The sequence below is a fragment of the Protopterus annectens genome, chromosome 11.part0, assembly GCF_019279795.1.
Source record: "Protopterus annectens isolate FY-2018-M chromosome 11.part0, PAN1.0, whole genome shotgun sequence".
NCBI classification, from domain to species: domain Eukaryota; kingdom Metazoa; phylum Chordata; order Ceratodontiformes; family Protopteridae; genus Protopterus; species Protopterus annectens.
Window position 1 is genome coordinate 1,195,681,255 of NC_056745.1, and position 13,415 is coordinate 1,195,694,669.

Below are 13,415 nucleotides of genomic sequence, written 5' to 3' on the forward strand. Positions count from 1 at the left end.
CATTGAGTTGGATTATGGTTGATACATAATCATTCGATAGTACACTGTCTTTTTTCCTCCAAGTAATTTTGACTACAACATTTCATCATATAATAATAAATGCAATAGATCGATCAATACTTAGTACACATATAATCATCTATTTTTATAAATTCAATTAATTTAAAACAAGTTTTATATATTTATTATACATTATTTATTCACTTATTTATTACGATGTATTGTATAACCAATAGGTATTTAATATTTATTCAGATATTTATAGTCAAATATATAAAGATATATTTTATGCACATAGTAGTGAATTTTAGTATTTACAAGTTTCTTTGTATGAAAGTAGGTACTGCAGGGTAATAGACACACTTTAATAACACAGACATGAGCATATTCTATTTTGTTTTAATGTTTCCCCATTGCGTGTTCTTATTTTATAATACAACAGCATATTAATGATGTGGTTTTCTTAGGTTTGTTCAGTAGGCAGGCGTATAGTAAATCTTTTAAATGATTTTAAATGATCTTAAATGTTTGAAATATATTTAATGATTGATTTAATTACAGTTGATTACTTTAATTGATTTCAGCAATGTGTAATTAATGTTCATTGAATGCAGTATTTAAAGTAAGGTATGCCTTAGTGGTGAATATCTTGATAAAGCCTGAAAGTACTCAGGCGAAAGCGCTTGATGGATTTCACTTTCGTTTGATTCTTTTGTGTGGAATAAAATAATTTTGGAAGTTACCGGTGGATTATTTGGTCATCCTTCTACTTTTGCTGTTTTTTGGATGTTTAATAAGCATATTATTTGGTGGTTACTCACATGACTATTCACAATAGCCTGTTAAGCAACAGTATTGTTGCTTATTTGAATATAAGTAACTAGCCACAATCACATCACAGTTTTAGGTCCACCACTGGCAGTACTCAATTGCAGATTATTACTTCATATTTGGAATGCTTTATTTGGAGAAATTTTTACAGCTAAGAGAAAGTCTGATTGAGTTATTTAGATGACTTGCTTCAGGCAAATCATATTATAAATAAGTATGTTTCATAAGGTTCTGTGACAGCTTTTGTACTGAAGCCAGTCCTTACCCATATGTACTATAAAATCCCTTTGTTAGGTGTGTTGTATAATTGCAAGCTGTATATGTCCATTGATTAGATATGATAGAATGCTGGCTGCTATAAAACTGGTATGATCTATTTTAAGAGCATTGCCAGGTATTCTGTTTTCCTTTGGATATTTCTCTGACTTGAAGGAAAGGATCATCATTATCAACCCTCCCCTTTCTTTTTCCTATTTCTACATGGGTTTAGGGCATCACATCGACTGCCGCTATCTCTTTCAAATTAATGCCACTCTACTAACTTCTTCAGCAGTTATTCCTGCCTGCCACAGGTCTTCTCTCACATAATAAATCTGTTAGGTGGGTAACCTCATTTCATCTTGCCTTCTTCCTGTCTGTCCCAAATCTTCTTCACCAGATTGTCTTCTGATTTCTTTCATATGGGATTGCTCCACCATAATCTGTTCTCTTTGGCCCTCTCTTCAATTGCAGCTACTTGGGCTTTTGCTCTGATGTCCTTATTTCTTCATCTGTCCCGCAGTGAGTATCCTATCACCTATCTTAGACAATTCACCTCCATTACTTATAACTTCCTCAGCTGGTCTGTCTTCACTGCCCAGGTTACTGTACCATGCAGTAAGTACTGCTCACACCACTGTTTTGTACACCTTACTGTAAAGCTTCTTTGGCATCCTTTTGTCACATGCTACCCAGACACTCTGTGCTTGGTGGCTGCAGTCCATCTGATTCTAGCATTGACTTCCTCATTCAGACTTCTCTTTTCCCCAGCCACCCCTACCAGATACTTGAAGCTGTTTACTTGCTTGATTATATTCCCTTCTATCTCAAGTTTCAGTTTCTTCTAATTTGTCTATTTGTTGCCACGACAACTGCCTTATCTCTACTCAGTTTCATCCTGTGTGCCTTTGTTTTTGCATTCCATTCTCCTAAAATTTTCTGAAGTTCTTGTTCAGAGTCTAGCTGCAATGCCACATCACCCACATACAGCAGCTTTGTTGATTTGTCCCCTCTGACTTGTATGCTAATTTAGTCCAACCCCAGTATGAACAGCAATGGGCTCAGAGCCGAATCCTGATGCACACCCACTCCTACTGGGAACCCTTCTGTGAGTCTAAATACCATTTGCACTTGTGTCATTGAGTCCTTTTACATAGCTTGCACTAATTCTACTTATAACTTCCTCATCTTGTCTGTCTTCACTGCCCAGGTTACTGTACCATGCAGTAAGTTTTTGGGATTTTGAACCCTCACAGGCCATCACAGGACTGCCCAAATCAGCTTTCTTAGGACCTTGTCATATACTTTCTGCAAGTCTGGGGATGTCCAGTCAGACTCTTTCCTCATTTCTAGCTTCTTCTCAACTGACTCACTGCAAAATTCATGTTGGTTGTATTGCATTCTGATTTAAATTAAAAGCGCTCACCTCTTTTTTTTACCTATTTCTGTGTTACATATTTGTTTATCAGACACCTACTCTAGCACTGTCATACTGGGTGAGAGCAGTCTGATACATTTATATTGGCAGCATTTGTGAATGCCACTGTTGTTCTTGTACACGGGCACTAGAATGCTTACTCTCCAGTCACCTGGGTTACGCCTTTCTCATCATTATGAGTACCCACTGGAACCATTTATCCCCAACTCACCTAACATTTTGATCATATCTGTTGTGACCTCATCTGAGCTTGCTACTTTCCCTGACTTCATTTTCCTTAGTGCTGTTCTTACTTTTTCTAGGGTAGGATCTTCTTTTTTGTACATCCTAGACTCTGGGGCAGTACAACTTCTTTGGGATTTTCTTCATTCAGGAACCATTGGAAGTAGTCCTTCCATCTGCCTTTTATGTCTTGTTGACTGGTGAGCAGTTGCTGCTGGCATCCCTTTTAATGGGTGCCTGATGGCAATCTTTGTTATCTTTCTGTCTTTGCCTTGCAATCTGATAGAGTTTCTTTGTGCCATCTGCAGATTCACTTTCCAGAAGCTGGTAGACTATTATGTCTTGTTCCTTGCCATTGCAGCTGCTCTCTTAGTCTGTTTGTTAGCCAATGAGTTTTCCTTCTGAGCCTGATCTGTCTTTTCTATCTCACACTTTTTCCCACATTGTTAATCTCCTTTGATGATTTCCTGGACTTCTGTATTCCACAACCAGCTTTTTTATGTACCTTATTTCCATACCTGTCTCAACCAAGAAATGCATACTGTGTGTGTGTGTGTGTGTGTGTGTGTGTGTGTGTGTGTGTGTGTGTGTGTGTGTGTGTGTGTGTGTGTGTGTGTGTGTGTGTGTGTGTGTGTGTGTGTGTGTGTGTGTGTGTGTGTGTGTGTGTGTGTGTGTGTGTGTGTGTGTGTGTGTGTGTGTGTGTGTGTGTGTGTGTGTGTGTGCGCGTGTGTGAATGTTTGTATGTGAATGTGTCTGAAAAGAAGTGCTACATCAATCAGCATGACAGTGTTACTGCGGTCCAGTAATTCAAAATTAAGAGACATAATAATTTGTGACACATATCCATATATCAAACTACATCTTTACATGTTCAGTTTCATCTATAGGCCTCTCATTTATTATTTCATTATCTTTTTATTTTATTATAAAATCTCATCTGTTTGACATTTATAATTATTGTAGTATTACAGTTATTATATTTCAAATTAAATGCATACCAATCAGTTGATTAGCTGTACAGTGAAGGTACAATCATTTCACAGTAACACTTAATATCATTGTTACTAGTAAAATAGATTGGATGATTTTGTTCCATATGTAAAACTGTAAAATTTCTTTCTCATTTTCCTCTACGTCATCTCATTTATAATGTTATTTTTTATTTGACACGGCAGTTATTACAGTAATTATAATTACTATAGTTAAAATGGCACGCATAAGCTTGAATTGCTTCATAAGTAAGTAAGGAAGTTATAGTACTTTAAGTGTTCCTTGTTTCTAAGTAATTCTGTGTGACACTTTCTTTCAGTTTTTATATACTTTACACAATTCTGAGCTGAAGAGACACCCAGTTCCAGTCCCTTGATGAAATGTGACAGTATGTTGGTTGCTGTAGAACATGTTTGATATGCCTTACAGATCTGGCTAGGCAATCTCTTTTATTTTGCCTAGCACATTTTTCTTTGGGCATTTCTTAAAATATTATGACTTGTAGCAAAGCAAACATTACCTAAGCGCATGCCTAGAGGAATCTCTTATAGAAGGCATATGCTTAAATTATTTATTCAGTAAACAGCAAAGGCACAGTATTTTGAAAGTTCTTAATTTTGGAGTAATGTGTGTGTGTGTGTGGGGGGGGGGGGCTTTGCCACATTAATTGACATGACAACTTTATTGCCATCCGTTAACATAATAGTTTTACTTTGTTATGGGTTATCGATAAACGTCTGATGTGGATTGTTGTGGAGCAGTATATTTCAAAGTTTTTGCCACTGTCCTTAACAGAACAGTAACTCATTTAGATATTCTGACTGGTTCCCCTTTTTATTTTTCTAAACCTCAGGCTCCCATTCACAATTTTGAGTGAATGGAAGTTCAAGATTCTGGTCTCGAGATTATGAATTTCAAGCTTCCATCCATTCGATCTTGTGAAGGGGAACCATTCTGACAAGACTGAATTAAAGCCGCTTTTGTTACTCAACTTATTTGCTGCACATGGACATGTGTAAGCCGATATAAAAAGGAAAACATATAAAAAGACTTTGTGTTCAGTGAAATACTCTGCAGCATTTGCATAAAGAATGTAAAGAAGGAAAACATGGATTAATTTTGTGAGAAAAGAATGCAGATCAGGTTCCACCTTGCTATCCATCACCATGACAGCTATAGGATATAGAATCCAGCATATATTAGGCAAGATTCCTTCTGTTTTGCTCTGTAACTGGTGTAAAAACTCAAGCAAAATAAAGAAAAAATGCCTTCTAGGATACTTTGCTCCTTAAATGATTATAATACATAATAAAAATCACAAGGTCACTGCACCATAGGAAAATTCATGTTTACGTACAATTCTGCCATTTAGACTTTATAGACAGTGGGGATACTTAATGTTGTATGCCATTTTATTTAGCTTTCCTTAACCAGCTAAGTGAATTGATCCTTATAGATTATTTTTTCAGCCATAGTTGACAAACTGTAAAAATTGCAAAGATTGTTTAAAACAGTCACAATATATGCCAGAATACTTGAATTAATTGCAAAATAATTTGAGACACATAGAACAGCCTTCTAGAGGTAGCAGTATAGTCAAAAGGGGTAAAAAGAAGTCATAAGGATATGGGACTGATGTAAATATATGGGAGAGAAAAAAATAAATTGATTAAGTAGCATCTGAAAATCATACAATAGACAAGAGGTGTATACTCGGTGGACCAAATAGTCCTTAAAATCCTTGTTTATCAAAGTCTATAAGTCTACACATCTATTTAGTCAGTGACCAAGATCACAAGACATGAAGATCATCTTATCTAGCTCCAAATTGTACATCTCTATCTATATCTAGTTTGCTAGCTGAGGAAATACACTGATCTATCAGGGTTTATTCTAGTGTCTGCCAAGGCTAGATGACAAACACATAAAAGTATAAAACGTTATTTACCAAATAATCAATGTATGCTTTAAAGATGATAACCTGTAGCATATCTTAAGTGCATTTATAAGCAAAAACAAAGTACATGAAATGAAAATACGGTCAGACAGGAGAACAAAGCAGTGTTAATATATATTCAGTAGGAAACTGACTCACTTAATACACATTGACATACATGTAATTTAATAAATGCATGCATTCCAAGCAAAATAATGTTGTTACTGTGTAGTATTTATATTGCCATTTATACACTAGAATATATAAAGTATCATTTATGGCATGGCAGAGGCCTCTGCTACATGGAATGGATTTCCAATCAACCAGTCCTTGAAGCAGAGCTTGACAAAATAGGACCAGCTGGACCCATCCAGACGTCTCCATGATTCACTCTAACACTGTACATTTGCATATCCTTATGTTATGCAGTTCCATGGAGATATAGGCTAACAAAAGTCCTTGAAGCAGAGCTTGACAAAATAGGTACTACAGCCAATAATTTATGTCTGGTATAACATAGTTCTTGTTACTGTGGACAAGGTACCTAACCATGCCTTGTATGGAATTACTTGCTTACACACTACATAGCAAATAATGAATCAACAAACTGCTTATGCAACTCATTATAATATTGCCAGGGATAATTAGTGGCGAGTGGCTTAAATGCTGCATTTGCAAATGCTGACCAGGCAGTTTAGGACAATGCTATATATAGGACAGTGGAAGCTCTCAGAACACAAACACAAATGCATAGCAGTACTGGACACTGCCCTCACCTTACAGATGTTCTGTTTCATAACAAACACAAATGCATAACAGTACTGGACACTGCCCTCACCTTACAGATGTTCTGTTTCATAACAAACACAAATGCATAATAGTACTGGACACTGCCCTCACCTTACAGATTTTCTGTTTCATAACAAATGCATAACAGTACTCGACACTGCCCTCACCTTACAGATGTTCTGTTTCATAACAAACACAAATGCATAACAGTACTCGACACTGCCCTCACCTTACAGATGTTCTGTTTCATGTATCTGACACTCCCAGAAGCACATTAGAGGCACTGGGACTGTGGAGGCATAGTACCAGCTGATGTGACTACTGTATGGTTTTACAATGACCAGCTGGACCCATCCAGACGTCTCCATGATTCACTCTGGCACTGTACATTTGCATATCCTTATGTTATGCAGTCCCATGGCAGTATAGGCTAACAAAAGCCACATACGATATTGCACGAATTGGATTAAAATCACTTATAAATCAGTGCCTGCCATGACTTGACTCCTTTGCTCTTGAAGTAAGCCAGTTACGAGTTCTGTACTCTGATCCATGGATGCATGGGTAGACTTAAAAAGGGCCTTGTAGTCGTTAGCCTAGTAAGCAGCTACGAACCTATGAACCTAGGATCCTTTTTCATCTATGTATCTTTTGTTTTTGTGTTTCCTTTCCGTCATGATGCAGGCTTGATGAAGCATCACATTTTCTTTCTTCTGCTATGATTTTTTCCTTCCACCTGTAATGCTTTATTACATCAAAAGATTGCTGAATATTATTATGTACTGTATGTTCTCTTCTTTTCATCATAACTAGTTATACGTGAACTTCATGTTTCAATGCTTTTTCTCATCACTAATTCTGAAAAATTAAAATTAAGTACTACATAAAAAGAAAGAAAAAATGAATTAACAAAACAGTAAAGAAAGATATATAGAACAGGTGAAAATGCATGAGTAAATATTAACATGGAAACATGGAATATTGTTGAACACAAATTATGCTGAATGAGCAGTATCAATTATACATCATTGTCACACAGATGTTTTCAAAACTCCTTTGTCATAGAAGTGAAATATTAACCTGCTGAGTGAAACTCTAAAACTGAAATATAGAGGATTCAGTAAAAGAAATGGTAACTCCTTATGTTGCCATAATACAATAAAAAAGAAACATGCAGGAACAAATTAATACTGTTACGTTAAATTGTTTGAAAGGCTGAATAGAAAAAAAGGAACTCTTAAAAAATGAAGTAAACCTTTAAATAACTAACACTTGCTTCTCTGCATTTTAATTTTTATAGACAATCATAGCAACAGGTGTGTCCTATGCATTCAACTTTCAAGACAAATATGGAGTGGATATTGTAGGAAATATAACCAAAGGGTAGGTAATTTACTATATAGTTTTAATGTTTATCTATGCAACTTAGTACCTTACTGTTTTTCGTAAGAGGGTTATAATTACAGTTGCTCAATACAGTGGATGCATTATCATAAGAGATAATTTTACTTATAAACATAGTCACTGCAAATGTGACTGCTTATATGCAACTCTGATCTCATATACAAGTCAACTGCTGAGAAACATAGTGTACTATATTATGGACAATGAAAGCTGTAAAACATGTAATCTTAGTAGAATGCTAATAATAAAGAATCTTAAAAAGTATTAACAAGATAACAACAACTAATTTGCAGAAAGATTTAGGGGGAATTTAATAAAGCATACACATTTTTTTCATGTAGGCATTGTGCCACACTGCTCACATAGATGAGAACAGATTTAGATTCATTAAGCACTGCTGAGCAGTGAGCACGAGCACACCAACACGGAAACATCTGTGGCATGCAAAGCACCTCATAAGCAGGTGAATCTCATGCAAATGAGGCAAGGAGAGTGATCCAGCAAGCAGATAGGCAGCTGTGCAGACCCCATGTCAGTGTCTATAGTGTACACAGAAAAATTCTGTGTACAGGACTGTAGACAGACAAAAGGAGCTCTAAAATGTACGTATATAGACAGAAATGGCATAGCACACAAAGATATGAGCAAAACTATCCTCTGTGTGTTCCAAAAGTTACAATAAATATGTTAAAATACATTTTTTTAATAATTCTGGCATGTTTGCACAGCACTCCACAGTGTGCGAACATGCCTTACAAAAAAAGAGTGGAAAAATCAAATATTAATATAATAAGACAGAAATGAATTACAGGACCCTGTGTGGAGTATCTACAGTGGTGCATTGGAGCTGTTGCTAACAATGAAGGGCTTGGAAGTGTGTAGTATCCAAGTTGTGAGCATGGATCCGTATGCAAATGAGGTAGAGTTACTGAATAGCATAATGGGGTAACCGTGTCTGCATATCCTCTCTGTGTAGGCAGAAAATCATGTTGGTGTCCACACAGAAGGTAGCTGACATCAGAAGAGGGTGTATCCAGTAACTTCTAAGCTGAATAGAGCTTAACTGCACCTGTTTGAGTGGTGCACTGCCATGCTGAACGTGGAAGCCTGTGGGGTGTGTGCACTGACATCTAAGCTTTTTTTACCTATGGGGCATATGCTTCCACATGTTTGAACAGTGGGCCACTATGCTAAGCTTGGATGTTTGGGGTGTGTGCAGTGACTGCTAAGCAGTGTTTACCTATGAGGCACATGTTTGTTCGGTGTGCCGCAGTGCTCAGATTATCTAAAAGGCCAATGATGTATTAATTAGTGTTGATCCTTGCTTAACTTCAACTAGGGCCATTAAATTATGTCAATGATATATTAGGCAGGTGTACTGCATCATAGGTAGCCAATCACGCCGGCAACACCTACAGTACAGCACTATAAATTATGCATACACCCTACAATCTGATTTTCTCCCATACTCTGCACCATTGGAGTACAGACTTGGAAATTTTAACTGAAAGAATGCTAGGGGGCTGCTGCAGGTCTACTGCATTTGCATGTGTTAGATGCTTTAGTCAAAGCTGCTGCTGCTGACAATAGGCCTAGGCAGAGATGGGTAACCTTTCTGGAGCTACATAAGCTAGAGATTGTAGAGCACTACAGGGTGGACAGGGACATACTACAAGAACTCACTGAGCTCTTATGCCCTCAACTCAGGTCCAGAGCTGACAGAGGGGAACCCATCCCAGTGGAAAAAAAGGTATGTGTAGCCCTTAGGATAATAGCCACAGGTACCTTCCAAAGACAAACTGAGGACATGTTGGGGGTCTCATAGGCATTAGCATCTGGGGTACTCCACCAGTTCTTGGATGCCATGTTACCACATGCCAGTGAACACATATATTTTCCCTCACCCCTGAGGTGAGGGCCAGCAATATACAAAACTTCTACCATGTAGCACACTACCCTGATGTACTGGGTGCCATAGATTGCACTCATGTATACATAAATGCACCACCCAGTGAGGAGGGTAGAATCTACGTCAACTGCAAGGGGTACCACTCCATCAAATGCCAGGTCATGTGGAATGCCCAGGGGATTATCATGAATGTGTGTGTTGGCAGCTCTGGTAGCTACCATGACTCCCATATCTGGCATGCATCACAGCTGTACCAGATGTTTGCTAGGGGGGGGACATCCAACATGGCCATTTACTGGGGGATGCTGGCTATGCACTGGAACCATGGATGATGACACCCATGAGAAATGCACGCACACCCATGGAAGAATACCATAATGAGGCACATGCACAAACTAGGAACATCACAGAGCATGTGTTTGGGTTGCTAAAGTCATGGTTCCATTGCCTTGATATATCTGGTAGAGCCCTGCGGTACTCTCCAGCCACATGTGCACATATGTTCACAGTATGTGCCATGGTAAACAATATGATTCTGTGGAAGCAGCTGCAGCAGGATCAACATAGGGAAGGGATACACAGCCCCCTACCAGTGCCTAGGTCACCACAGCCACGCTCACAGCAGGACACAGAGAAGGAGCCCCATGATGATGTCCCTGTAGGCAGACATAAGCATGCCCAGTACACCCTGGGATTGGTTAAGAGACGACATGTAGCACAGTCACTGGCAACCTAGGGCCCTAGGGACTGACACCTTACCCCTACTCACATACATATAGTAAAATAGCTGATACCAGGCAACCCCTACAACCTGTACCTATCCATGTATTTGCTGTGTACTGCTTGCATCACACAGAGTCAGCCCTGAACTGCAGTTCTGTCAACTGCTGCATTCTCAAGTTAAGTCTCTAACCTATGCAGTAATTGTAAGGATTATTATAAGGTATTGTATGTATGGATCGGCTGCTGTTATGCAAGAAAATATAGTGAGCTATTTGGTCAGAGCTAACATCTGCATGGGAAAACTGATACCCAGTACAATAGTATGTGTTCCTTAATTTTCACTAGGCCTCATGGTTGGAATATTCACAACATCAGGCAAGGGAGATGTTAAACAGTGGGCACACATGATATTTGGAGTACTGTCTACCTAAGCTGATCATGTGCTGTTGTTTCCCCACCCCAAACACAGCAGTGTACCCATATAACCTTAACAGAAAATCAGCTATGGTATAGCAGTAGACCAGGCAATCTCAGGGCTGTAACACAGCACTCACACATTGTATGTCTTTCTTCACGCAGGATAACACTGTACATATGTATGTTGTTGATTGTGTAATGAGTAACCCCTCTCTGTCTAGTGACTTTTGTGGCTCAGTGAACTAGGGAAGCTAGCATGGGCGATGGTATTGATGGCTCTAATCTGGAATTACTCACATCTTTTGCATGTGAGGTAGTATTACGTTGGTGTTTTTACAGAATGTCATACCTCCCAACCTCTTAGTGCACGAAATCTGGACAAAGCCAGAAAGACTTGGGGGAAAAAGGCCCTAACATAGGGACAGAGTTTAAATATTGGTCACATAAACCTAGACAGGTGCTGGAATTAAAGGTGTTACAGTAGTACATATTTTCTGATGGATATAAAGTCTGACACACAGTTGTTTGTCTGTAGTTAGTAGAATGTACTGATGTCAACATTCAGTAAAGCACCCAAAGACCACAAATATGTGAGGAACACACCAGACATATGTGGCAAAGCTCTGGACATTCTGTGAAAATCAGGACAGTTGAGAGGTATGCAGATGGTCAGTCTATTGGCAGTGTAACATTACCATCCTCAGCCACATATTTAGTACAGCAGACAGCTGGGGAATGCTGTGGACATCTGGAGTGAAGTGTAGTACTGCAGAAACAGGGGCAGATGTTAATGTCTGTAACATACAAAATCCCGGACTGGAATACAGGTAAGTGTGGCCTGGAGTCACAGTATAAGTGCTGACAGTCCCACTGGGCATGCCTATACACTTAGTAAAAATGAGCACAATTCTGTTGGCCCTTCATTGAAATGACCTGTTATGTATAATTGTCTATACATACAGACATAGACATATACATAGCCATTGGTCAGGTGTCTCACATGCATAGTATACCTATCGCTATGTAATTTCAAATAGATGTATACTGATATACAGGATCATAGGAGGTTACTAGGCTATTGGCCCTGAGGCCCTTAAAAGCCCAGTCAAGAATTTAGCCCATGTTCCAACAAATCAGCACCATATGGCACTGTCCAACAGTGACACAGGTGGAATCCCAGGATGTATTTTCTGTTCCCCATCCAGTTATCCAGGTTGTGCTTAAAAAGGGGTTAATGAGGTACTCTGCTTGACACGGAGAGGGAGTCTATTCCACAAAAGTGGGAGTCTCTGGGACAGAAATCTGTCCTGCCAACAAGTCCTATTGATGTTGCAAACCAGGTTGAGGTCGTGCATGTGGGTTACTCGAGTGGTGCTTGACTTGCGGATATGCAGCAATCCCATCAAAGCCAGGTCTGAGGTTGCATTGTATGCAAGACAGAAGTCCCCTCTGAGGAGTCTGTAGGAGACTGAGTAAAGGGACAGGGCCTTTAGCCTATCTGTGTAGGGTAGATGTTTGAGGCCCTGGATTCTCCTGGTGAGGAACCTCTGTGGTCTCTCCAGATGCTGCATGTGCTTTGTGAGGTATATGCCAAAAGGGGCATTGTACTCAATAATGGGTCTTGTAAGGGAAGAATACAGGGATGTTAAAGTTACCTTGTCCTTGGATGAGATATCTTTACTAATGAGGTGGACCATGTAGAAAGCTTTATGTACAACGGAGGTAATACGGTGGTCAAAAGTCAGTTGCTGTCAATCTGGATGCCCAAGTCCTTCACAACTGATTGCATGCTTAGGCCCTTGTTGTTAATGTGTTAATTTATGGGGACATCACTCTCCCCAAAAGGGATGATGATGCATTTTTTGACATTCAGTTTGAGGCCATGTTTCTGGCACCAGTCATTTCTTTGGGTAAGACCCTCTTGGAGGATGTCAACATCACTAGGGGAATTGATAACAGCACCCAGCTTGCAGTCATCTGCAAACTTGGTCAGCCATAGCCCACTGGTTTTGGCCTGCACCTCAGAAAAGTATATCCAGACAGCAGAGGCCCCAAGGCTGTTCCCTGGGGTACACTGCTCATTATGGGTCTACTGCTTGAGGTGGCTTTCCCTATTTTGGCTAGATGGGTTCTATCAGTGAGTCAGTTTGCTACCCATCTGGTAACATACAGATTGATGCCTAGTTGAGAGAGTTTGTCTATTATACCTGAGTGGGGAATAGTAACGAAGGCTTTGGCCAGGTCAAGGTAGGTGGTGTGCACTGTCTTCCCCTTGTCCATGGCTTTGGTGACTATCTCAAAGAAGTTGACCAAATTTAACAGGCATGACCTCCCCTTGATGAAACCAAACTGTGTGGCATCTAGTGTTTGGAGGTTGCCAATGTCCTTGTTAATGAGTTCCATGATAATCCACTCTATGGTCTTGCAAATCAGGCTAGTTAGGCTGATGGGTCTATAGTTTCCTGGATCGGTGGACGATCCACCTTTGTGCAAAGGGA

The 13,415-nt window shown here is 39.3% G+C and overlaps 1 protein-coding gene across 1 annotated transcript in view; it reads left to right on the top strand.

Annotated features, from left to right (window-relative positions):
* Nucleotides 1-13,415, top strand: part of LOC122814856 (chloride anion exchanger-like) — a 526,231-nt gene that overhangs the window by 260,919 nt on the left and 251,897 nt on the right. Inside the window, exon 7 of the mRNA XM_044087137.1 lies at nucleotides 7,765-7,847. Coding sequence (XP_043943072.1) covers nucleotides 7,765-7,847 — 83 coding nt within the window. The remainder of the gene's footprint in view (nucleotides 1-7,764; nucleotides 7,848-13,415) is intronic.